Here is a 23,420-nt window from a genome sequence, read left to right on the forward strand (position 1 = left end):
GGTATTGTCCCTTACAATTCAACGTTAAAGGCGTAATTTTGTTCAGGCAATATGTTGGACGAAAGGGGGTCCTGACGCTCAACATTTTGAAAGCGTCGCGGTGAGAAGACACCTAGCATTAGCAGCCGGGGAGAGAGGAGGAGGAGGTTGGCATACTTCATTTAAAATATTTATTTCTAGCCAGCAAAGCATTATGTTTTAGTTGCAAATATTGTATAACTGGGGCTGAAAATTATTTATCTGTAGCAAAGTCACTGATTAATATCCTGGTTAGTTTCGAGTGTTTGTGGTGTGTAACCACTAGCTTGTCATGCTAGTCGGCTAATGACACCGTACAAACTGTTCCTTACATCAAATCATTAAGCTGGTGTCGCTGTAAAGTTTTTTCCGAGTCCATATCTAACGCACTGTTTCACAGGCATAACCTTGTAGAGCAATTAGTTACTCCTTAAACGTGTTAAGCATACGTTGGCTCACATACATATCGGTTATATATTTTATAGCCATGTTTACGTTTCTGCATGTTCAAACGTTTCGTCATAAGCTGTCATATCTCATGTTGGCAAGAGAAACGTGATATCAAGTTTATCAAGCGTTCACGTCTTGCTTTTTAGTGCAAGGTGCTGCGTTCACGCCACACGGAAAATACGTACACACACCGGTTAGGTATAATAACTTGACCATCTGTGTGTTTGTTCCCTATTTGTTGCCAAATCATACAGGCATAGGGTCACTCGGTACCTGAGAGGGGCTGTGGTGTTAGCTGCAGATCCTGTAAGTTGCCAGGTGGAGCCTCCCTGGATCGGACTTTTTTGGTCATATTTCACGGATGCTCGACTTAATTGAGACCTTGGGAATGTGAAGGCTAGATCACTGTTTCAGGCTCATTTAAGCAGGATAACGACTCTGCAATGAGAGACAAAATTGTACTTGCTGACCAATTGGTTCCATCCACTAGTATGTGGCATAAGGATGAGACCATCAGTGTTATTTCCTTTACCTGTCAGTGGTTAGAATGCTATGCATAGCTGGTGCGTGCAAATAATTTTTGGTATTTGTTTACAAAAGGTTAGGATGCTTATAAAAATAGCGCAATGCTGTAGAAGTTAATCAGCGAGACCCGTCTGATGTTGAAATCTGTCTCTGGTGTTTTGTATTCAACACTGAAACATTGTTGTTTTCTGTTTAATTGTTTTGTGGCTCGGTGGTTATCGCTTTCAAGCCGTGGGGTTAGGATTTTCCTACGGACCGCGAAAGCGACGCGCGCCCTCCCTTTAAAGTGAGCATGCGCATGACATGTTGTAAACAATGAGGCTATTCCAGACCGTCTTGAGCTTTGTGTCTAAGTTTATCTGTGCAAAAACTAAGCGGTACTCCACACCTGCGAACCTCTGCAGCGAGATGTTCCTCGGTGAGTATAAGGACATTATTGCAGATGGATGCCATCGCTTAAACACGTGGATGTTTATCAGCATCATTACCACGCATCAGATTTGTCCGAAAAACCCGTCTCGAATGACATACTTGGGCGTGACAGCATGCGAAAGTACAGTCCAGTATTGACTCCCCGTTTTCAGCTCGCTAAGCAGTTGCATTCGTCCTTTTATTCAGCATTAATAATTTCCGCCGTAACAAAGCGAAGCAGTTTGACGTGAGCCGTGTGTTAGCTTTCATACGCTCTCACTCCCCGGCTTCTTAGCTCGAGCCTTCCTGTTAGCATCCTAGCCAGCTGAGGCTAGCCCAACTTTAGTGCCGTCTGTCCTTCTGAAATTATGTTCGGAGTGAAATTTTTACTATTAGTACACATTTTTACGAGTGTTTCTTTAAAGTACTCCGTTAATAACCTTGCATTGAAATTAATTTGAATGATAGAAAGCTATTATGAATATTAAATACGTCCTACACAATGAAAAAGAAACACCTTTTTGTCGTTGGCTAGCATGTTTTATCTCTTAAAAAGCCCCTTAATGTTAGAAAAAGTGATGAATTTCACATTTAAATTTAGGCAACATTTGAAAAGATTGGGTTAAAATAAGTTAGATATGTCAATCCCTATGTCACGTTTTAGTTAATTTCCTAGATGTTGTGCACCTTCAGAGATACTCAAATTAAGTTATTTATAGCCTTATAATTTAATTTATACAAAAATGTTCAATTCTATAATTCTGTATTTGTTTCTTGTATAATATGCATATTAAGACAGTGCCATATTTTTCTTTCTCACTGTTACTGAGGTTTTAAATTTCTTTATGCATAGAGATTCTCCAACCAGTCGACAAGAATGTGGAATTGGCTGATTTTGCATTGTTGATGCAATCTGTAATTATCAAGTCAGATATTTAAATGAAAAACAAAGTCAAATGACTCAATTTAATCTGCTGGATTTCCTTACGTAGAAACGTTTTAATCTACTTTGAATAATTAATTGTGCTTACTGTACTGTGTGATAACAAGGAACAACTGGAATGTACGTGTGGATAGAATTGATTTCTTTTCTTTTGTAAAGTGCCTTGACATTTGTTGTCAACTGGCACTATATAAATAGACTGAACTCAATTGTATTTATTGAATTGTAACTAAGAACTGCAACACTTTTTCAGTACATCAGCTCATCCAACCAATTTTGATGCACTTTTTGAGCTTGATAAAAATCAGATAATGCTTCCGCACGTATTTTTGGAGGAAAAAACAAACAAAAAACTGGAAATCTATGACAGCTGGGAAAAGCCTGATTGGTGCATCTCTTAATTCACTTTTTAGCACAGTGTTTATGAAAATTATGAATTGTAGTGATCATAGTTGCTTAGAGTGTGTGTTGCGTTCCAGGGAGCTGAAGAATGGAGGCGGTTCTGACCAGGCTGAGGGGGCTGAGCGCCGCCGAGCTGTCCGAGGAGTTCGTCAGAGCAGACCTAAAGTGTGGCCCCATCACATCGACGACCCGAGCCACCTACGAGAGGAAGCTAGCCCGAGTTCTGGCCGGACAAGAGGGAGCTGCTGCCGCTGAAACAGACAGCAGCTGTTCATCCCAGGTCACAGACGGCGCCGCCAGTTTCTCCAAACCTGCGGCAGGTGACACCTCAGCAGTTTCACTCGAGTCCGCTGCAGCCAACAGCAGCACCTCTCAGAGAAATGGTGAAGATTTAGACTTTGGATATGATGTGGGTCTAAACCCTCCCGATGAAGAGGAGATCTCAGGAAAGTCAGATTTTAACAGCTCGGCCGACTGCAGCAGCTCTCAGTTCAAAGCAGAAACCCCTTCAAAGCCAGCACAAGCGTCTCCGACGTTTTATTATGGAGTCTGTCCGCTGTGGGAGGACGTGATGGCACGAACCGGTAAGATGGAGAACCTACTCCGCTGGGGTTCATGTAAATGTTCTTAACTGTTTCTCTTTGATGAAAAACAACACATTTTTTACTGATGGATTCTTCTTAGTATGCAAATAGCTGTTTGAATCTATCTATTTTTAACTGAGTCTGAAGTCCTTCTGAAGTTTATCCTGACTGTTTACCAATGACTGTTGTCAACTCCTCTGTTTTTTGTAATTTCTCTCCCCCAACATTTGCAAATTTTTGTCCATTTTGAGCATTACATGGGTAGTTTTTTTTCCTCTATTTTTGCTTTAACTAAATCATTTTACTTTATATTAACTCATCGCGTTGTACTTTTATTACGTGTTGAGTTAACTTCTTGTGGAGCATTTTAGTCCAAAATTGCCTGAATAGGCTCACATTACTGATGATTGGGGAGCAAGAGAGAGCAGAAAAGCTTTCAGGAAGCAACAGAACAGAAAGTGTGAGGTTGATCAGGACATTTGGCTCCTGTTCTTCCTGTCACCCTTCGTGACTTTTGATGTCGACCACGCACCAGGGACTTTGGAGTGGACGCATTTTGTCATGGTGCAATCGCAAACTTCATTTTCATTTTCTTATTGGGATTTTATGTGACAGATCAGCATAAATTTAGGAAATATCTCTATTAGTTTTATAAATCAGGTAGATGAAAGGTGCACTATTAGAAAATCTGGTGACGGTTTCGGTAAATATTGTAAGTTAAGTAAACATGATGGAAACATTTGGGCCTAGAAGCACTCGGCAATGTAGTTATCACCGAACAGGGTTGAGTGTCTTTGTGTGTGTACTGCAGAGGGAGCACATGTTTACACGGATAAGAAAGACGCACTTCAGGCTGTAAAAACCATGAAGGGTGCACGCTTCAAAGCCTTTACCAGCCAGGAAGAGGCGGAGAGGTTCTCTAAGGGACTCTGTGACTACTGCCCATCTCCCAGCAAGTCCACACCCTGCATCTCGCCCATCAAACCTGGACTATTCGTCGGGAAAGGTGGGATTGTGTGCGTGGCGATCGGACCCGTCGCATTATATGAAAGACGAATAAAATCACAATTTTTAAAAAAAAATTTTGCCTGATCTTTGAATACTGGTGCTATTTTATTTTAACTTTTTTTGGCATGACAGAACACGTGGAGGTGGACACCATCAACAGGGAGAAGGCCAACAGTTTTAAAAGCCCGAGGAGTCAGGACCTGACAGCCAAACTCCGGAAAGCCGTGGAGAAGGGGGATGAGCAAGCCTTCAGCGAGCTCGTCTGGAGCAACCCGCGCTACCTGATCGGCTCGGGGGATAATCCCACTGTTGTCCAGGTGAGAGCAGGAAGTTAATATTTTGATGTTATTTAGCATTTGGCTACATTCACACAGCAGGACTTGGTGCGAAATTACAGTCACACAGCAGCGCACCGTTTATGGAAAAAGTATTGGATTGAGCCATTTATGGATGGAGTTTAGAGTTAATCAGCAATAGGAGTAGATATTATTGTTGGATCATAATAATAATAACAAAGCTCAACTAATAGCGATGGGCTTTTGTGGAGCACTGACTGCAACTTCTGTAGAGAAGTCTGTTTGGATGTGTAGTCAGAGTTAGTGGTGGAATTGTGATGTGATGCGCTCCACACTTCTTTCTTTTTTTCTTAATCATAATCTCCAGCTTTTGTTTTTGTCCGGATTTACATTATTTTGATTTTTCCGATGCAAAAATTTTGACGTGTGTCTCACATCAGTGAAACAAAAGTCAGAAAGAACGCGGCAGATACATTTCGGATAGGAAATAGATTTCGAATCCGAAATTTTGGGGGGGACAAAAAGATCGGAAGTGGGCCGCTTAAACTGCAGTGGAAAAATCGGATATGGGTCCCATTTGGAGGGGGGAAAAGTACATTTGAGTCACATTTGGAAGTTTCCCTAATTCTTTAGTAGATGCTAAAAAAAAAACGCTGTTGGGATTTGTGGTCAAATATTTCAGCTTGCATTTTATCAGATTTGGTTTTTTGTCTACATTTATTTGTGTGTTTTTTTTATTTTTTATTTAGCATCAGTCTCTGCAGAACCTTTAGCTGATCTCTCTAACATAATGGTGTGACGGGGTCTGTGGTGCATTCATGGTCATCTCTTTCTAAGTCAACTCCAACCATCAGAACCGTTGAGTTGTTACCAACCTGTCAAACACTTGCAGCCGGTTTCCTGCTGATGTTTTCTTGTATTCTTCCCCCAGATCTGAACTTTGATCAATTCTGGTGTCAGTATTATGCATACAGCCTGACTGAATTAAATTTAATTTAGGCAAACGGGACTCCAGAAATTCCCCTATTGTCTATGCATTAGATAAAAAAGGAAGAATCCAACCGTGTTTGAAAAGGTCACACTTGCATTGATGAAAGCTTTTAGTCAGCCTCCTAAACCACAGCAAAAATGTGCAAGACCAAATGTGTCAGCTTTCTGTTGGAACAAGCTTTCCCCCCCGTGCAGGAGGGGCCGTTAGTCAGAAGAGGTGTTGGATTTAGCTGAGAAATCAAACTTTGCAATAATATCTGCTGAACATTCAACGGCCAATCTCTTCTCTGTTTTTTTCTGTTTTACTTAAACGTATTTGAGATGTTTTTATCAAAACCTTAAAATTTTTCACACCCAGTAGGTTATTTTTATTACACACACTATCCACATTGTGAAATATAGTTGTGGCAGGTCTATGTTGCTAGGGAAACTGGTCAAAGCTGATGAATAGGCTTGACCTAAATACAGGGCAATGCTAGAAAAGGAGAAAACCAGATGGAGCCTCCAAAACACTTGGAACCTTGGGATACGTTTCCCTTTCAGCAGAGCAACCTTAAACATAGACCCAGAGTTATAAAGCAACCTGTTTATTGTTTATTTTTAATTCAAAATGCAAAATAATAGGAAAAAAATTGTTGTAGGTCCCAAAAAAGGCTGCAGTGGTTTAGATCAAAACATGTTCATCTGTTTGAGACCCAGTCAAAGTTAAAATCTTGAGCTGTTTTGCAAAAATAAATAAATATATATACTATATATATATATATATATATATATGAGCAGAACTTTCAGGCTATAGCTGTTGGAAGTTAATGAGGACGTCCCATAAATGACATGCAGCTGTAATTTCAGCTAAAGGAGGTTCTATAAAGTAACTACTCATTGGGTGGGGCTGTGAGAGAGAGGCTAAATACAGATGGATGTTCTTACTAAAAATTAGAAACTATATATCCCTTTCCTTTTACTTCACAGCTATGAACTCAAAAAAATCCAGGCGTTTGCGGCTGTAACGTGAAAAAAGATTTTAAAAAATATTAAGTTTTTTTTTTGCAAGGCAGGCGAAGGGGATGAATCCACATTAGAATAAATCTGAATTAAACGCCCGACTTCCAGAGTGAAAGGGTATCAATTGCTACTAAACCTGATGACTCTTTGGTTGTAATTTTGAAGCCAAAGTTCCACAAACTCTGGAACGTCTCTTCTATTAATAGAGGAACCCAGTCCGGCCTGGAACCTTGACGTGTGTTGATGCGTAAACATCTTTTCCATTGTCAGCGCCAGCCTGCAGCAGCAACTTGCTTTCAGCCAGCATTAAGAAGAACATAGCTAGTGTTGGACAATAAGAAAATACGCGTTTTCTTTTCTAAAATGAGATGCCTTCAGTAAATCTGACCCCAATGAAGCTAAAACTAATAGGGATGTATGATCCACTATTTCACTTCCGATACCGATACAGATATCTGAGATTTAGTATTGGCTGATATGATCCGATACAGTACAACAGTGTTGAATAGACTTGAAATGTTTCTTTTTAAATAAAAAACACAAATCTTAATGTACTGAATGAAAAATATGTTTATTACTGTGCACCAGCATAGCGCTCTTGAATACACCAATAGTGTCACAAACTGGTCAAACGTATAAAAACAACACAACTTCAGTTTGTTCAGTCAGCGAAAACTATTTTTGTATAGCTTTGGCTTAATTACTGCTGCGCATTTTTCAAATGGCTTTTTTAAGTCTGTATACCCTAAACTGATATGTAAATTAACAATTATTTCAATAATTGATTAATCTGATGAATTGTTGCCTTTGTCTCTTGATTGCATAAATTCATTACAGTGTCTCGATATGAGGCATTTTAGCATAATACTGACAATAATGGCAGTTTTGAGCCTTCATTCTTTAAAAATAAGCGGACGCTGACAAATTTGTAACTTCAGCTGGCCAAGTTGATTTCTGAGTATCATTTCTATACGTTATTTTTTTTGTGCGTCTATTTTTTTTTTTTTTTCTACCATCAGGAGGGCTGCCGGTACAATGTGATGCATGTGGCGGCCAAGGAGAACCAGGCGGGGATCGCTCAGCTGCTACTGGACACCCTGGAAAACCCCGAGTTCATGCGCCTCATGTACCCAGACGACCAGGAGGTCATGCTGCAGAAACGAATCCGCTACATTGTAGATCTTTACCTCAACACTCCAGATAAGGCTGTCAGTTTTAGCTCCATAACCTCAACCCCATTGACTTGCACGTCGTTTCGAGACGCATAAGGAGAGTTTTTCGTTTCTGCTTCAGAGCTTTGAAACGCCGCTCCACTTTGCCTGTAAGTTTGGATGCCCGGATGTGGTCAACGTGCTCTGCTCGCACCCCGACATCGAGAAGAACTGCAAGAACCGGGACGGCCAGAAGCCTTCTGACGTAAGGAGCTATAAACACTTCCTCATCTTGACAAACTCCTAGTCAATATTTACTGCGTTGTCACAAAGAAAGGCTTCATTAACATGTGAATGCACACAGTCAGAGCTGTCAGTCAGCTAGCTAGAGAACAACCATGCTTATTTTTATGTTGTGTGTGAGTAGCTGCAGAGGGTGTGACCTTTTTCAAATATGTTGGCAGTCACTGACTAAATAATGGAAGCTAATTATAGATGGGCAAATTGTTCTGACAACAGTGGCGTGTGCAGACTTGGCATCGCTCATTTGTTTTCCTTTCCTTCCACAGCTTATTTGTAGCAGGAAAAATAAAACTGCAGAAGTGAAACAGAGAATAAGTGACTTCTTGGAGGGTAAGGATGACCTCTGTTTGTTCTTCCTTTTGCCTAATATGGAGTTGCATGTACCAAGAAGGAACAAGCTAATGAGGAATGTTACATCATGGAGTTTTGAATTTGATTTGGACTTTTTAAGTTATGTTAAGGACCAAAACTATTTGTTCAAAGCTCATGGGGGTCAGCTGATTGATGATTGGCCGGTCGGAAGCTAAAGACGCTTTCTGTACATGAGCCCCAAAAGATCGAGCTAAAACTCACTGTTCAGTGTGGAAGATGGAACTGATGGAAGACTAAAAGTTAGCTAGTTTTACTATCAGTGAGGAGACCCACACAGATCACTGTTTATGAGGGAATGTTTTCAGTCTTGGTTATCTCATAGTTAAGGTACGGGTAATAAACACAGGTAGTGCTGTTAGAAAAGCTAACAGCACTACCATGCAATGCTGGGGACCAATTTCAGATAATTTAGTCAAATCCAGCTAAACTGCAAAGCTACGTAAGATAGACACTCTCTCTAGAAGACATGATAGGATGCTAACTCTGGTCTTGATATTAATAATTAATAATCAGTCATGCTCTCAATATTTACAGAAAACCTAGCTATAGTCTCTCTTGTGAAAGTGTAAATTAGATATTCTGCAATTATTTTCACTCAAGGTTTGTATTGGTAAAAGCTTCCCAAAACCTTGAACATTTCATCATATTTGTACATTTCTGGATGACTATGACTTCTGACATTTTTATAGAGAAATTATTAATCTGTTTTCCTACTTGATGTGCATGGAAAATACATGATACCGCCCCTTTAAAATAAGAATCCTCTGGATTTTTTTTTTTTTTTTTAATTCTGGGTTTTACAAATGACAGATGCTGCTTGTAGACTGGTACTGTCATTATTTTAGAACTTAGAACTTGGTGCTGGTGCATTTCCTAAATGGCCACCAGCTAAATACACCAACTCACGTTCTTGTGGCAATCCACAACGTGACGGCACTCAGTTATCGCTTGAGCTGTTTGTCTGGAGTGAAAATGTTATCCAAATTAGACGCATGGCCACAAATACCTATGTAAAGTTTATGTTGCGTTGCCTCACAGACCGCTGCTATATTCCCTTACTGAGGGCGACCGACAACACCTCTCTGCCCATCATCGGTGCTTCCTGGTCGCCAGAGTCCTCGGAGAGCCTCTCTCTGATCCAGCGACACACAAGGAGCCCCACAGATCCTTGGATGACGGTCACAGCCTTCGCCGGCCCACTTAGCCCGTCTAAAGCAAGTTCACTACTCTGTAGCTTGGATGCTCTATCCCCAAAATTAACCACCGTCACCAGTTGTTGACAGCAACGTATTGTCATATCCTGCAGGCGGATGATTTTCGTCGGTCCTGGAAGACGCCACCAAGAGACCGGGCTGAGTTCTTCCACCACATTCTTAAATCCGACCCGGACAGAGGGGCTGAGAGGGTGGGCAGGTACGTCCTAAGCCTCACAGTCCTGACAATAGTGAGTAGAAGGTTTCTGCTGTCTTAACCACTGAGTAACTAATCAATAACTTCTTCGAATTCAGAGACCTGGCTCATGAGATGGGGCACCCCTGGGCTGAGTATTGGGGCTTCCTGGACTGTTTGGTGGATCTGTCCTCCTCCGAGGGGCTCCGTAAGCTGGAGGAGTATCTGAGCAAGAAGGATTTTAATCACCGGGCTCATGAAGGGGCGGGGCCAAACGAGACCAGCAACAGGTTCAAAACTCCCTCGCCAGGTAGGTGCCTTCTGTTTATTGAGAAGCTGCAAAGTCTTAGTTAGTGGAATAGAAAACAAATGAACTAGAGGCGCACTGATGAATCTGCATCGATTTCCTTAATTTTGGGAGATCGCGACGATATTTACACGAACCGAACTCATCCACCAATCTTATGTACCTCGGCAAAGAGCTGAAAATCAGCCCACCAAGTCACGCCTTCATGCATGTGTGAGTAATGGTAGTCGCCCCACTGTTGTCAATTTAAGTGACTTTTGTCCCTATATTTAGCAACTTTTCAGACAAAAAAAATCTGTATCGGCCAAAACCTGAATCAGCAGATCGGGCTTATTAAAGATCGGTGATCAGCCAGAAAACAATAATCGGTGCACCTCTTGTTTTTACCCGAATAATCGTGTTGTTTGATTTTATCACAATAAATTAATTGTAATAAGCATTAAAAAAAGATGATAAATGCCCACCTCTATGACATTGTGTTTAAGAATTGAATTGTGATTTATTGTTGTACTTGTCATGATAAATTTTATCGTTCTCACAGTAAATTTTAATTAATGATGTTTGTAGAACCTCTCCACTGTTTGTTCAATGAATATTAATACATTTTGAAGCATGATTAAATGTGCAGTTTAGTGATTCAAATCACATTTTTTGTTACTGTTGTCCTAGAGAAGCATTTTACAAATGGAGATGCTTTTCAATAACAGTATTTATTTTTGTCAGCCATACATTTACCTAAAAAAAAAGAAGTAGTAAATAGTTCTTGTTGTACTTTTTAATGTTATCACAACAGTTCCACAAAATATCGTAATAAAGCTTGTAAGTCTGTACAGCCCATTCCTAGAAATTGCCATAGGAAGTCATGGATTTGCATGCTTCTTTTGTAATTGGCTGCTTTCTTAATAAATCCATCTCGATTATTCTTTGTGTTCCAAGGCAAGCCCAAAAAATTCTGCAACTCCATTTCAGTCGGTGCCTTCCTAGATGAGGGTGACGACATCAGCCTGGAGGAGATAAAGAACCGTCAAAACGCGGCGCTCTCCAGCATCACCTCGTCCGCCGCGTCCAAAGACACCTTGAAGGGCGCCGTGGGCGGCCGGGAGTTCCACATCGCGCTGCGCCACCGCGGGGCCGACTTGATCGAGAACGCCGCCGAGCGGGACCTGCTGTGCTGCTGCGACGACGGCCTCCTGTCGCCCGGCGTCGTCTGCAAAAGCGAAGCGTGCGCCTCCTCGTCCTCGTCCAGGGATAGAACTCACAACGGAGAAAAGGCGTCCCCGCGCGGCTCTCCGTCCTCCTCCTGCATGCTGTCGCCCATCTCCAACCTGATGGCGGAGTTCGAGCGCATGTCGCTCCGCGAGCCCGCAGACAGCCCCGCCGGCTACCTCGAGCGGCGGAGCGGCAGCAGGAACCGGCACAAGGACGGCCGCAACTCGTGCAGCTCCTTCTCGGCCACAGACCTCAGCTCCGGCCTGAACCGCCTGTCGCTCCGGCAGGACGGCAGGGACCGGGCGGAGAGCAGCGGGAGCGGTAGCAGCAGCGGTAGCTCAGATGAATACTTAACCGCCGAGGAGAGTCTGGAGTTGCTGGGGAGGACTAGAGGGTCAGCATCTGGGGTGCGCAACTTCTGCGCGAGATCCAAGTCGTGGGACCATGGAGGCCGGGACCTGAGCAGCTCCGGCTCCTCAGGATCTTCGTATAAGTCTCTAGATAACTCCCACGAGTTCCTACCCAGGACCCCGCCGCACTTTAGGAGAGGACTTTTTATCGAGGGGTGAGTCGCGTCGCTTTCTTTTGCTGTTTTTACATCTTTAGCAACATCAGGAGGAAGTTAGTCATTTCATACTGTAGATTATTATTGCTTAAGTAAAGCTCTAAAGCAGGGGTGTCCAAACGTTTCACCATGTTGGCCGAAACCATCGAGTTGAAAATGATTGTGGTCCACAAATACGCCAGTCGCAGTAAGTCAATTAATTGCACGATAAATTAAAATGAGCGCGATCACTTCCATTATGATGATTAATATTTGTTCACAGAGACTTCATAATTAATTTTATTTGCAGTTTTATTTATTACTTTTGGGTTGTTTTTTTTATTTGGTTATGTAAAATTTCTTGTAGTTGCGATGTGGGGTGTTCTGCACAAAATCAAGGTTTATTCACCTTTTGATAGTGCGATCTTACATCGTTATGCCATTAGTTGCAATAATTTCTGGGACAATTTATCATCCAGTAAAATCTGTTATTGTGGTAGGCCAGGCCTCAAAAGGTTATTAGTATTATTTTTTTTCTATTTTAATTTAAAAAGTTTTTACAAACTCTTTGCTTGAATGACTATAAACAAAACACAGTATGTAGAAAAGGGAGCTGCAGATTATCGTAAAACTGAAACAAAATCTGTGAACAACGTTCTTAAAGACGATTACTTTACTATCTTTAGACTTTTTTTATTTATCGGTTGTTCATTTAAAAAAAATCTTGCAATTTTTAGCCAAGTTTTCAGAATGGATGCAACAAAAGTAGATGTTTGCTGTCCTGGTTACTATGAAACTGAATCAACATGAAAAACGTTTTACTCATCTTTTATCTGGTTGATAAAAGATGAGTCCTTCGTCTTGTGTGCACGGCCTTATTTAAAAGGATAAGGGGCCCCTGGGCTGGTGTCAGCTTTGGTGCCCCATACCAAGAAAACAAAAATACAGTTTTCACCCAAACAATAATAAACAGGTCTACACATTTACAGGTACGAATTGATGGTTGGTCTGTTTAAAACGTATGGCAGATGGTCCCAAAAAGATCATTTTCATAGATTTGAGTGCAGATTGAACTAATAAAAATCAAACTTTATTAAACAAAAAAACACATGCAAAATGAGTCCATGAGTTTAATGTAATGTTTGTAAAACATACACAATATATACAAAAAAACAAAACATTTCTTTAGGCCGCCCACAAAACTCGTGGCCCTGGGCTGCTGCCCCTATAAGCCCCTTCTAAGGTCTGGCTCAGCTTCAATCTTCCACTATTAGATTTTAAAATTTCCTTCTTTTTTTTGAAAGGCAGAGAACATTTTTCTCTAAGACTATTTTCTTTATAAACTATTTATTTGTGCCACAAATGGCCCCTCGGCCACACTTTGGACACCCTTGCTCTAAAGGCAACAGCTAAAGCTTCATATTTTGGGTCCTGTTGAGTCTAGCGTGAAGCAGCAGCAGCTTCTACTCCAGCTTTCCTTCCACAGCGGGTCATGACAGGTGGGGAATGAGTGTTTTGATAACAATGCAGCTGATGAATCCTGCGTGCTTTAACAGTGACTCGCCCACTAAGCTGGACAGCGAGGTCATGTCAGCGTTGCGGGACGCTGATATCGATCCACAGAAGTATCCCAGTGTGCATAAGTGGAAGAGCACAATGAAGTCGTACTCTCCATCGGACATGCAGAGGTCAGTGGGTCGGCAGTCTTTTTCTTTCTTTCTTTTTTTTTTTGCGCTTTCAGTATCTGATGACTTCAGATTATAATATATATATATTATATATGATCCTAACCACTCCTAAACTCTTATTGAAGAGTACTGTTTTCACAATCTTAATCTGCGAATATTTCCAGTCACACCAGTTGGACTCCTTCCAACACCCAAAGGCACTGCCTGAATATCTGCAGGACTACGTAGTCTTCAGTGTCTTCTGAAACTATTCACATGGGAATTTTTTCACATGTTGTTGTTCAGCAAGCACAGAGTTCAGCGTGTTTTATTGGGATTTCATTTTATAGACCAGCATGTTGTGAAGTAGAAGGAAATAAAAATGATGCACTGAAAGGATTAATCGTGATTAGTCGATTACTGAAATAATTGACTAATTTAGCAATCGATTAATCGTTAACTGGAGTATACAGACTTAAAAAAAAAGGACTCTTGCTGACAGAACAACATACTCGGAGCAGTAATTAAGCTAAAACAAAAAAATATATATATAAACACCTAGCATTTTTGATAAACCTTTGTTTATAAATATGTTCTACCCAGAATTTTTAGTGCCATGTTTAGATTCACCTTGTTTAGATTCTGTAAATAAATGAATACATAAATAAAAATCTTCTGTTAAGCATCTTTCGCTGTGCATTTATGATTTTTGTTAAGCAAAAAAAATTATCGACAGATCAGCGCCGCACTGTATTGATTAATTAATTCACGGGTTGATCAATTTTTTTTTTTGTTGTTGTCAGATGTAGTGTAGAGTACGCCACAAATGATCGAGTGTACACTAAAGGGACGCTGCTATTGCCTTTTAGGCAATACAATTTCTCAGTTGAATTTTTTATTTGCATGTTTTTATGTATTTTTAATATACAAAAGCGGCTTAAGTTGATAAATGAAAAATCTGGAGCATATTCTCTCTTTTTTTGTCTGATTAGTCGATTAATCGTCAGAATAATCAATACAATTCTCAATTACTAAAATACTAGTCGGCTACAGCCCTCCTTCCTGTTGAAGGATGGAACCGCATAATAAGGATAGTGTTCTGGAAATTAAATTTTATTTTTTTAATGTACATCAAACCAGATTTACTGGTTTTATGTTTAATTGTTTTTCTAGCAACAGGAGCTTGGCCCAAACTCGTTTAGTTTTCAGGCGTTGGATTGAACAGTACTCTGTGATTTTTAAACTGTAGGAGACTGTTTTAGATGCAGATGCATGCCACGTTACTTACTTTTGAACAGGCGATACAGGAAAGCCTAACCTAACCTGTGTTGTGTTTGGTGCATAGCTGGCCAAGCCCTGCCGTGAAACCCCGACTCAGGATGCAGCAGCAGCAGCAGCAGACCCCCGGCTCCCCCGGCAGCGGCCTGATGTCTCCCACCGATCGCTTTAGTCCGGTCCGCCACGCTGCCTCGCCAGACTTTAGTCCCAGCCGGTACAGCCCTGCCAACGTCAGCTACATCCAACGCCTCCGCTGCAAGCACCTGAGTGAGCCACTATTCTAAACTGCCCCACCCGCCTCTCTCTTCCTCACTTCTACCAACACACACACACACACACCCTCCACCCCAGCTACACCCAGGTCACAACACCCAGAGCTCAGAAACCACCAAACTTGACAGAAATATGCACAAGTGTCTGGAAGATTTGTATCAATGATGTATGGTACTACTAATGTAAAGCAGGAATTCTCATCAACATTAGACTGTAAAAAAAAAAAAAAAAATGGAGCATCTGAAATGTTTGTTGACGTACTGTAAGGATGTGGAACTATGTGGAAATTCATGAAAACGTGTTCGTGGCAACTGTGAAAACACCTCTGATCATAGCCGGAGTCCACTTTTTTCTTTCTTTCTTTTTTTTTTTTATAATATTGTGAACACATGCCACACTTCTCCCCCCTTCCAAAAAAAAAAAAAAAAGTTCAGCCGGTCACTTAAAAAAACAACAGCCCACAGCCGTCAGGATTCTGTCACCGAACAATGTCGTGGAAAACACTAAAACGAGTAAAAAAATTGTCAATATTTTAAATATTTTTTTGTATGTTGGTCAGTAGCACAAAAAATAAGAAATGTTTTTATTAATGGTGTTTAAAACTGCCATTTCCTGTGTTGTTCCTCAGTTCAGGAATCGCCTTAATTTTCTGAAGTGATTGATCCGTTGTGTCGGTTTAGACTCACTTTAGCTCGTACATGAAACGTATGAGGAGACAAAAGGAGAGAAAAAAGCGGAGATCTTCCATATTTTTGTTTTGATCTGTAGTAAAAATTAGCATTTTTTTCATGTCTACCAGATGGCTCCAATATGTTTTGACATTCTGCATCCCATTAAGGGCAGCCTTAAACAGTGCCATTTCCTGTTTGGTTTTTTCCATGTCATAAGCATGACCTTCAGTGCATAGTTGGCACTAACCAACCATAAGTCAGGTTTCATTTGTTTTTTTCCTAGCTGAAGATCAGATTTAAAGCTGATTTAAAAGGGTGGGGGATTTTTTGTTGGTTTTTGTTTTGAGCACTAGAGGGCAGTGTGACCCAACACCACCATCCACACTTGTTTAATATCTTGAGGATCCATTTGAGATAACATGTCAACTAAGCAGAAGCTGCCTTATGTGACTAGATGAGTTGCATCCAGTATTTATATCCGTTCTAACGATGCAAAAAAAATAAATAATAATTTGACTCCTTGGGGGTGGGGGAAGCAACTTTAATCAACCAAGCTGTGTGCCAGGAGTCTTGTTCTGACTCAAAGTGGCTTACCGTGTATTCATGTTACATGTTAAGGTTTTTCAGAACTAGCTGAGTCAGTTATGTTTAGATGAAGGTTGGGAAAAAAAAATATTTCCAAATTGACACCATCCTCACTCAAGTTGAGAGCAACAAACGTTCTGAATGTATTTTTCTAACCTTTTGTCTAAGAGCACAATCCACTTCACCAAGAAGATTGTATCGTCATTCTCGTGCTCTTAGGTGATGAGATCGAGTTCTGGTCTCTGAATGTTAATGAATGTGGAACTTTGCAAAAGTGCACCTAAAAAAAAAAAAAAAAAGCTGATTTGAACATGCTTCTTGTGCTTTTAGCATTCTGTATTTTTATTAAAATAAACTTTCATGTTTTTGTTTTCATCTAATCAATAAACCTTCACTCCCACCTTCCCTGCCGTTGAGTGTGCCATGCTTTTTTATTTTTTATTTTTTTTCTGTTGAATGTTTCATTTCTGGCCCGGGGAAAGAAAACGCAGCAAGAACCGAGAGACGTTTTAAACTCTTTATTTACCACAATACAACAAATATACCTTCAAACTTAATTAAATGCAATATGTTAAGCTGACGACTTGAAATGCATTGACTGCTAGATAAATAGAGCCTTTTTGGTGTAAAAATCTGTCACTTCTGTAAAAGTCAATTACATTCAGCAGGAGTTGCTATGCAGCCGATTCTCACTTCTCTTGGCGATGGCGTTGAAGTAATCGCAGCAGCACAGTCTCGTATCATGATGCTAGGTTGGTTATAAAATGAATTCATCAAAAGTTTATTTTCAAGACACTTGAGGAGGAAAAATAATTTAAAAAAAACAACAACTGAGATTTAACCCTGAAACCTTTTCAACTTTTTTTTTTTCCCCATTAAAGCTGCTTTGTGCTGAGATTTTAGGTCCGTGTCAGTTTGTCTGGAGGCATGAATCCCGCGTCTCCCAGGGTCCTGAGGGCCACCCTGCCGCTCGGGCGGATGGTGAGCCAGGTGATGCTGCCGTTGTTCAGGCCCATGCGCAGCCAGCCCTCAGGGGGGAACTGCAGAGCTCTGAGTGGGGAGAAAGATAAGTGATTACAACTGGAAATTTACATGTGCAGGTTTTAGAAATGCTGCGTTGAGTTTCATCTGCTTATAAGAAACATTTAACTGATTCTCACTAAAGGTTTTTCAGCAAACTAAGTAAAATATTAACTAGATCTCTACCATTGTGATAGTGTTGTTGTCTGTACTGAAAGTTTTTCCAGACAATGTTTTTTTTAATTGGATATTCACTTAAGATGGAAATCTAGTCCCTGCACATTTTTCAAGAAGCTTTCTGGGCATTTGAGTACAAAACATTTGGTAAAGTTCTGATCTGTAAGTTTGACAAATCAAAGAAAACAGTATTCAAGACAGTTTATAACATGGTCATGTGTATTTTTAACTTCACTGCCTTTTGAGACACAGATCAATTCAGATCAGCTGTATTTATAAATCTGACACTTGAACTTTATAAATCTGGACTGATTATCCCACACTTAGCAGATTCTCTGAAACATGGTTTGTGATCTACGATACATTTATTTTGTTTCTAAAGAAATATTTTGTTTGGCATCTAGTACATAGTAGGTAACTAGAAAATGTCTGAAAAAATGTAAATGTGGTCTGCCAAAAGTGTGCGCATCAAACCAGGGGTTCTGATGGTAAAAAATTAGCAACAATGCTAAGGTTAGCTAAAATGTAGTAAATATCATATGAGGTATCAATAGCATGTTGAGCAACATGGACTTACTCGATACAGTATGCTAAATATAACTAATATAGCAAAAATGAGCTAAAATGCTTTTTTAGACAGTAGGGCTAACGTTAGCTTGAGGGCTATCACTAGCATGTAGAGCGAGTAGCATGTTGGCGCCATCAGTAGAATGTGGGTTCTCACCAGCATGCTGACCAACAATGACATACTGCATGTAGGTAAGTCTAACTGTTATATAAAAATTAGCTAAAATGGTAATTTTAGCTTAAATGCTACCTGTAGTGTGAGGGCTATCACACTACCATTAAAATGTGTTAATACTGTAGTATAATTATAGTATCTAATGTAGCATAATCATAATATACTAATAGTAAATAATGTAGTATAATAATTAGTATAATGTAGAATAACTACAGTAAATGATGTATTATTATCGTTAAAAATAACTTTCTAAAAGTTGGTTCACAGCTATTGCCATGTCCTAGCCATTCATTGGCTGTTGCCAACACACAGTTGGGTAGGTTATGGTGACCCCCAAGGTTTTATGTGACAAAATCTCCCTCCTTGTTTTTTTCTGAGTAATGAGTAAACATTTGGAAGAACATGAAAATGTATGCAACTGATGAAAAATAATTATTTGGGGGGTGGGGGGACACAACAAAACAGCAGTGTAGTGTGTTGGACAGTGGTTAGCCAAGCAAAAAGCTGCAAAACCAAACTGTGGTTTGAGTTGAGCCGCCGCCGCCACAAACCTGCAGACAAAATAACGGATGACATTGGCATGACACACGATGATCTCATAGGTGTCCTCTTTCTGCTTGGGGTCAGCCCGGTGGATGTAGCGGCGGAAGGCTGCCTCAATGCGAGCTCCGTCTTCATGGTACTGCTAGAGGACGGTAAAGAGGTTGAGAGCCAGCTTTGTCACATGGGAGGGTTCAGTCTGAACCCCATCGTTCTGGGCTAAAATCATTACATGGTGCTAGCTGCTGTGTACTGCCAGGAATGGGTGAAAGGTTTCCTTCCAAAGTCAGATCCATTGCCTGAAAAAGCCTTGTGGGAGAAGGCTATTCAAGCTGCTCACTGTGTTTCTAGGTAATAAATGTGGCCAAACTTACTTTAAGGATTCTTTGAGATTACTTCTCAAAATTGTGATATTAAAAACAGTTAACGTTATTATGAGTACCAAAGTATTCAGAACTGGAAGGCTAAAAACTTATTTTTTTGGCCTAAGCTGAAGAAAAGCAATTCACTGTACAATAAACCATGTCACATTTGTCAATTGATTGGAAAACCCGACCAAGCAATTAAACCGGTACCTTTGTGCCCATTTCCACCGATATGCCAACTATTTAAGTGCTTCCTTATTGACTTTGTGGGTCTACCACTGAGGTCAAAGGCAGGAAATGTGTGCTTACTAACTGTGACATGTTTAAGCACTTGTCATCCAGCTGCTTGCCTGATACAAAACGTTACCTCTAGATCAGTGCTATTAACTTGGGTTTTAGTCATTTTGTTTTGGACCCTCTAGCTTCTAGAGGACGTGTGGCACAGGCGCCGCTTACTGTGAATCTGGCAAAGTGTGAGTTCGCTAAGGCTAACACTGTTAGTGTTCGCTAACAGTCTCTTATCTGGGTAAAGTGGTGAGTCAAGACCAGGTCTGAGCCATACACCATTTCCCATCTCCATCAATGAAAAAGGCAGAGATCAGAGATCCACAGTTCAGGTAGGAGAATCTGTTAACAAGTACTCTACAAATCTGACCTTTATGGACAAATGACAAGCTTGCTTTTATGACAAGGAAAGCTAAAGGAAGTCTTGTTTGCAGTTTCAAACAAGCAATGTGTTTAACCCGGCACACATGTGGAAGAAGGTGTAGTGGTGGCATGAGACCAAACTAGCACTTTTAGGGGCTACATGCACATCACTTGCTCAGTTGATGAGAAGATGAATCAGGCAGAGTACCGGACGATTCTGTAAGAAAACCTGACTTTAAAATACTTAAAGCAATACAGTCAGATCAAAGGACACTGAGGAGTGACAAAGTCCAATCATAAATCCAACCGTATCTGTGACAAGACTATGGAAATGATCTGATCTTCAGACTTTATTTAATCTAACTGACTATGAGCTGTGTTGCAAAGAGTAAGCAACTATTTCATGCTGTGAGTGTCAAATACTGGCAGTATTCTGCAAAGCATTAACTCACAGTGCAAAGTGACAAAATGTGAAAGCTCCAGGAAGTATGAGTGCATTTTAAATCCACAAACACCAATCAATGGATCATCTCTTATCCAACATCAGGCCTTTGGAAGTTAAGTCTTTTCCCATCCCATCCCTGCAGCAGTGCACCGATAGATCGCTAGTAGAGTAAACAAGTGACATCTGCTCACAAACAGGCAGCACAGAGTGACTTTAACAAGAGCAAACAACAACATCGAGCTGACAGTCGATTCCACGGTCAGAGTTTGAGAATTTTCACTCACCACAGCGTCAGGCTTCCAGTGGGTGACCGGAGGAACTGGTTCCACAGGAGCTCCCTCTCTCAGCAGGTCACAGCTCACCAGATCCACACCTACATTTGGTTAGGGGAAGAAAAACAAAAAACTAAATTGCATAGCATTTGCATTGCATTCTGTCCTCGAATGACAGCATGAAGCTTCTGTGGTCTGGTTGACCTCTGAACTACCTGGGATGTATTTGCTGATGATGTGTGCAGTCTCGGTTGCCCTGGTCATGCTGGAGTGGATCAGAACATCGTATTTTAAACCCAACGCTGCCAACCTCTGACCCGTCAACTCGGCCTGCTCACGGCCTGAGAAAAAGGGAGGGAGACGTAAAGCCGGCCGGACAAATGAACGGACTGCATGCTAAATCAAGACATTAGGTGACTGTTAAGACCTAGTGGGGTGAGGACCCTCTCCGTGTCGCCGTTTCCACTCAGGTTATACTGGGAATGCCTGATGAGGAGAATGTGGCGCGTTGCTTTGGGCTTGCTGTTGTCCTGCTCAGAGCTGGGGTCTTCTGTTACGCTCTCCCTCTTCCTCCCGTTGGACAGAACAGACGGATCTCTCCTGACAAAGAGGTGATTTTGAGATTAGGGGAAGCTTAGCGTAAAGGGAAAGAAAACATCATTGACCCAACAATCGTCGAAGATCATGAGGAGAATCTCTTAATATGGCCTGACAAATCCCTACACTAAACTGTACTTAAACTGTTGCCCTTTAAATTGACTTGCATGTTGCTGACAATCCATCTCCTGGATTAACAAACGCTCTAACCCAATTCTCGTGATCATGACTAGAAGTTCTCCAGAAGTGTCCATCTGATATGACAAAAATTTATGGATTGATAAACTAACACGCACAAAATGACGCACTGCTACCTTGTTTGTGTTTGAAGAACTGAATGCCTTTACGCAGGCGACACAGAGTTCAAACAGATACGGCGTGTTGAAAGATATTTCAGAGATGTCGGTGAACTCAAGCTTATATATGCCTCTTCCTTAGAACCGAGGCATATATAAGCAGGATGTTTTGATAGCACACACACAAACGACAGATCTCACCAGACCGACTTGTTTCATTAGAGGAAGTAGTAAGTACATTCCATCCAACGCTTCTCTGTGAAGCTCTTGCCAAGTTGTCTTTACTCTATCTAGGGTATTTGCATGCTCTCTGTTATACTAAACACAGCTAATGTATTTGACCAGCAGAGAATGTAATGAAAATATTTGGTTGCATAGGTGACTAATGCATATTTATGGCCATTACTGCTCTTAGGTAAATGACCTATGGTATCCATGGCTATCCTCTCATAAGGAACAAAATAGACTGAACTGAAACTGAATTAAATAAAAGTGGTGTGGCAGATAATGGTATCAGAGTATACGTCCACCCCACATTTTTCAGCACACTGCAGGTCAGCTGGCTGGGGGAAAAAAAAGCCTGTTAAACTAAACTAACAAAATAAATAATTCAGGTTGGAAAATAAACAAGATGTGAAAATTGACCGCTTTTATTATGGTGAGTACTTTAAAACTTCAGCTGGTACGCAACAAGCAGCACAACCTGCTAAGCAGCTGACTGCAACCCAGCTAAGTAGCCAAGTTATTAAACCTATTGAATGTATGTATTATTACAAGCAAAAGGGATGAACTGATCAGGAAACACAATAGGTAGGAAATTAGTAATAAATTCCTTAGGTGTTTTGTCTGCAATTCCCTTAATCAACTGTGCAGTTTTAAAGAAAACATGTCAATGTTTTACATCCCTGCTTGCCATTTTAGTGTAAACATCAGAGCGGAACTGTCCATGACTAATTAGGAGAACCAGACTGTCGTGAAGGAGCAGAAGAACCTACTTGTCCCAGTTGAAGTCCCAGCCAGGTCCGGTCGCGGCTGGTGTGTGGTGTACCGGGGTCCGAGCTGGCTGCGCCGCGTGCAGGACGGCAAATCTCGACCACCGGCTCGCTCCCTCTCCGCGGTGCTCCCCGAAGTACCCGCGGGAGTCGGCGGCTGCAGCCGCGAACACGACGGCAGCAGAGCCTCCGGCGAAGCCGCAAATCAGTTGTAAAGTTTTACGGTACGACATGCCGCCGCCGAACAGGCCGAATAATGTGGGCTAATTAGCTGGACTTTAACGGGTCTGCTGTAAATACAACACGACGCTGTTTACTTACTTTAGCTGGAAGGCGTTCAGCTGTTAATTTCAACTCAAACGATGTGGATAAAAACAGCCGCTGTGCGAAAACAATGTAAAATGGGCGAATTCACCCCACTGAGATAAAGTCAGTGAACGTGAACGCAAGCTAATCAAAGCAGTGCCTACAAATAATACGGTGGCCCGTATGAGCCATAAAGGTTTCATTTCCGTTATTTTTGTCATATTTTATTCCTTGTCACAAGAGGGCGCTCTTGTACTTGTTAAAGCAGTAGAAACACATTGACAGGGAGTAAATTTACCGTGGAACCAATATAGTTCTTCTTCGACGGTGGTTTCCAGTTTTACCAGTGGCATCTAACAGAAATGAGTGGGGGGTTTACAAAAAGGTTTGAGGTTTTCGATTTCTAAAACTTAGAAATTTCTTCTTTGGAAAAACATTATTTGAGCAAAAAAATTAGTATGTTTTAGAAGTTGAAAACAAAATTCAGGTATCAGGAAAATAAATCTTTGAAAAGAAGAATTTCAGTTTGAGAAGTCAAAAATTTGCTTGTTACAAAAATATTTCTTTGAGAAATACATTTTCAGGTTTAAAAGTACAAAATCTGCTCGACAAAACTCTGACATTTTTGAGGAGAATAAAGAA

The 23,420-nt window shown here is 40.9% G+C and overlaps 3 protein-coding genes across 5 annotated transcripts in view; 2 read left to right on the top strand and 1 right to left on the bottom strand.

The window, feature by feature from the left end:
* Positions 1 to 71: 71 nt before the first annotated feature.
* On the top strand, positions 72 to 16,783 carry ankle2 (ankyrin repeat and LEM domain containing 2). 2 transcript variants are annotated; one of them, XM_023343420.1, is made up of 13 exons: positions 72 to 146; positions 2,827 to 3,333; positions 4,145 to 4,339; positions 4,474 to 4,658; positions 7,649 to 7,837; positions 7,923 to 8,045; positions 8,350 to 8,413; positions 9,494 to 9,669; positions 9,762 to 9,868; positions 9,964 to 10,154; positions 11,088 to 11,925; positions 13,461 to 13,592; positions 14,917 to 16,783. In XM_023343420.1, exons 2-13 carry the CDS (start codon positions 2,838 to 2,840, stop codon positions 15,131 to 15,133), a joined length of 2,913 nt encoding a protein of 970 aa, XP_023199188.1. In that variant the 5' UTR covers positions 72 to 146; positions 2,827 to 2,837; the 3' UTR covers positions 15,134 to 16,783. The 2 variants fall into 2 exon arrangements, with proteins under 2 accessions (XP_023199188.1, XP_014326320.1); XM_014470834.2 differs by lacking the exon at positions 72 to 146 and adding an exon at positions 1,030 to 1,411.
* A 98-nt stretch (positions 16,784 to 16,881) lies between these two features.
* On the bottom strand, positions 16,882 to 22,977 carry pgam5 (PGAM family member 5, mitochondrial serine/threonine protein phosphatase). Of its 2 annotated transcripts, none has more exons than XM_005804617.3 (6): positions 22,476 to 22,977; positions 21,015 to 21,187; positions 20,803 to 20,928; positions 20,600 to 20,688; positions 18,869 to 19,002; positions 16,882 to 17,428 (listed from the first exon to the last, which is right to left on the bottom strand). In XM_005804617.3, the coding sequence occupies exons 1-6, from the start codon at positions 22,703 to 22,705 to the stop codon at positions 17,278 to 17,280; spliced, it is 903 nt and encodes a 300-aa protein (XP_005804674.1). In that variant the 5' UTR covers positions 22,706 to 22,977; the 3' UTR covers positions 16,882 to 17,277. The 2 variants fall into 2 exon arrangements, with proteins under 2 accessions (XP_005804674.1, XP_005804675.1); XM_005804618.3 differs by having other exon boundaries at positions 18,869 to 18,999; positions 22,476 to 22,975.
* The window catches only part of zdhhc8 (zinc finger DHHC-type containing 8), a 76,200-nt gene continuing 75,387 nt past the window's right edge, over positions 22,608 to 23,420 (top strand). Inside the window, exon 1 of the mRNA XM_005804616.3 lies at positions 22,608 to 22,696. The gene's annotated coding sequence lies outside the window, so the exon portion shown is untranslated. The remainder of the gene's footprint in view (positions 22,697 to 23,420) is intronic.

The sequence above is a fragment of the Xiphophorus maculatus genome, chromosome 12 (genome assembly GCF_002775205.1).
Source record: "Xiphophorus maculatus strain JP 163 A chromosome 12, X_maculatus-5.0-male, whole genome shotgun sequence".
Taxonomy (NCBI): Eukaryota; Metazoa; Chordata; class Actinopteri; order Cyprinodontiformes; family Poeciliidae; genus Xiphophorus; species Xiphophorus maculatus.

Coding starts and splice junctions, on each gene's coding strand:
- pgam5 (XM_005804617.3), bottom strand. CDS start 22,705: ATGTCGTACCGTAAAACTTTACAACTGATTTGCGGCTTCGCCGGAGGC. Junction 21,188..22,475: donor TGGGACTTCAACTGGGACAA/GTAGGTTCTTCT, acceptor CCTCTTTGTCAG/GAGAGATCCGTCTGTTCTGT. Junction 19,003..20,599: donor ACTGGAAGCCTGACGCTGTG/GTGAGTGAAAAT, acceptor ACCGTCCTCTAG/CAGTACCATGAAGACGGAGC.
- ankle2 (XM_023343420.1), top strand. CDS start 2,838: ATGGAGGCGGTTCTGACCAGGCTGAGGGGGCTGAGCGCCGCCGAGCTG. Junction 8,046..8,349: donor ACGGCCAGAAGCCTTCTGAC/GTAAGGAGCTAT, acceptor TTCCTTCCACAG/CTTATTTGTAGCAGGAAAAA. Junction 9,869..9,963: donor GGGGCTGAGAGGGTGGGCAG/GTACGTCCTAAG, acceptor CTTCGAATTCAG/AGACCTGGCTCATGAGATGG.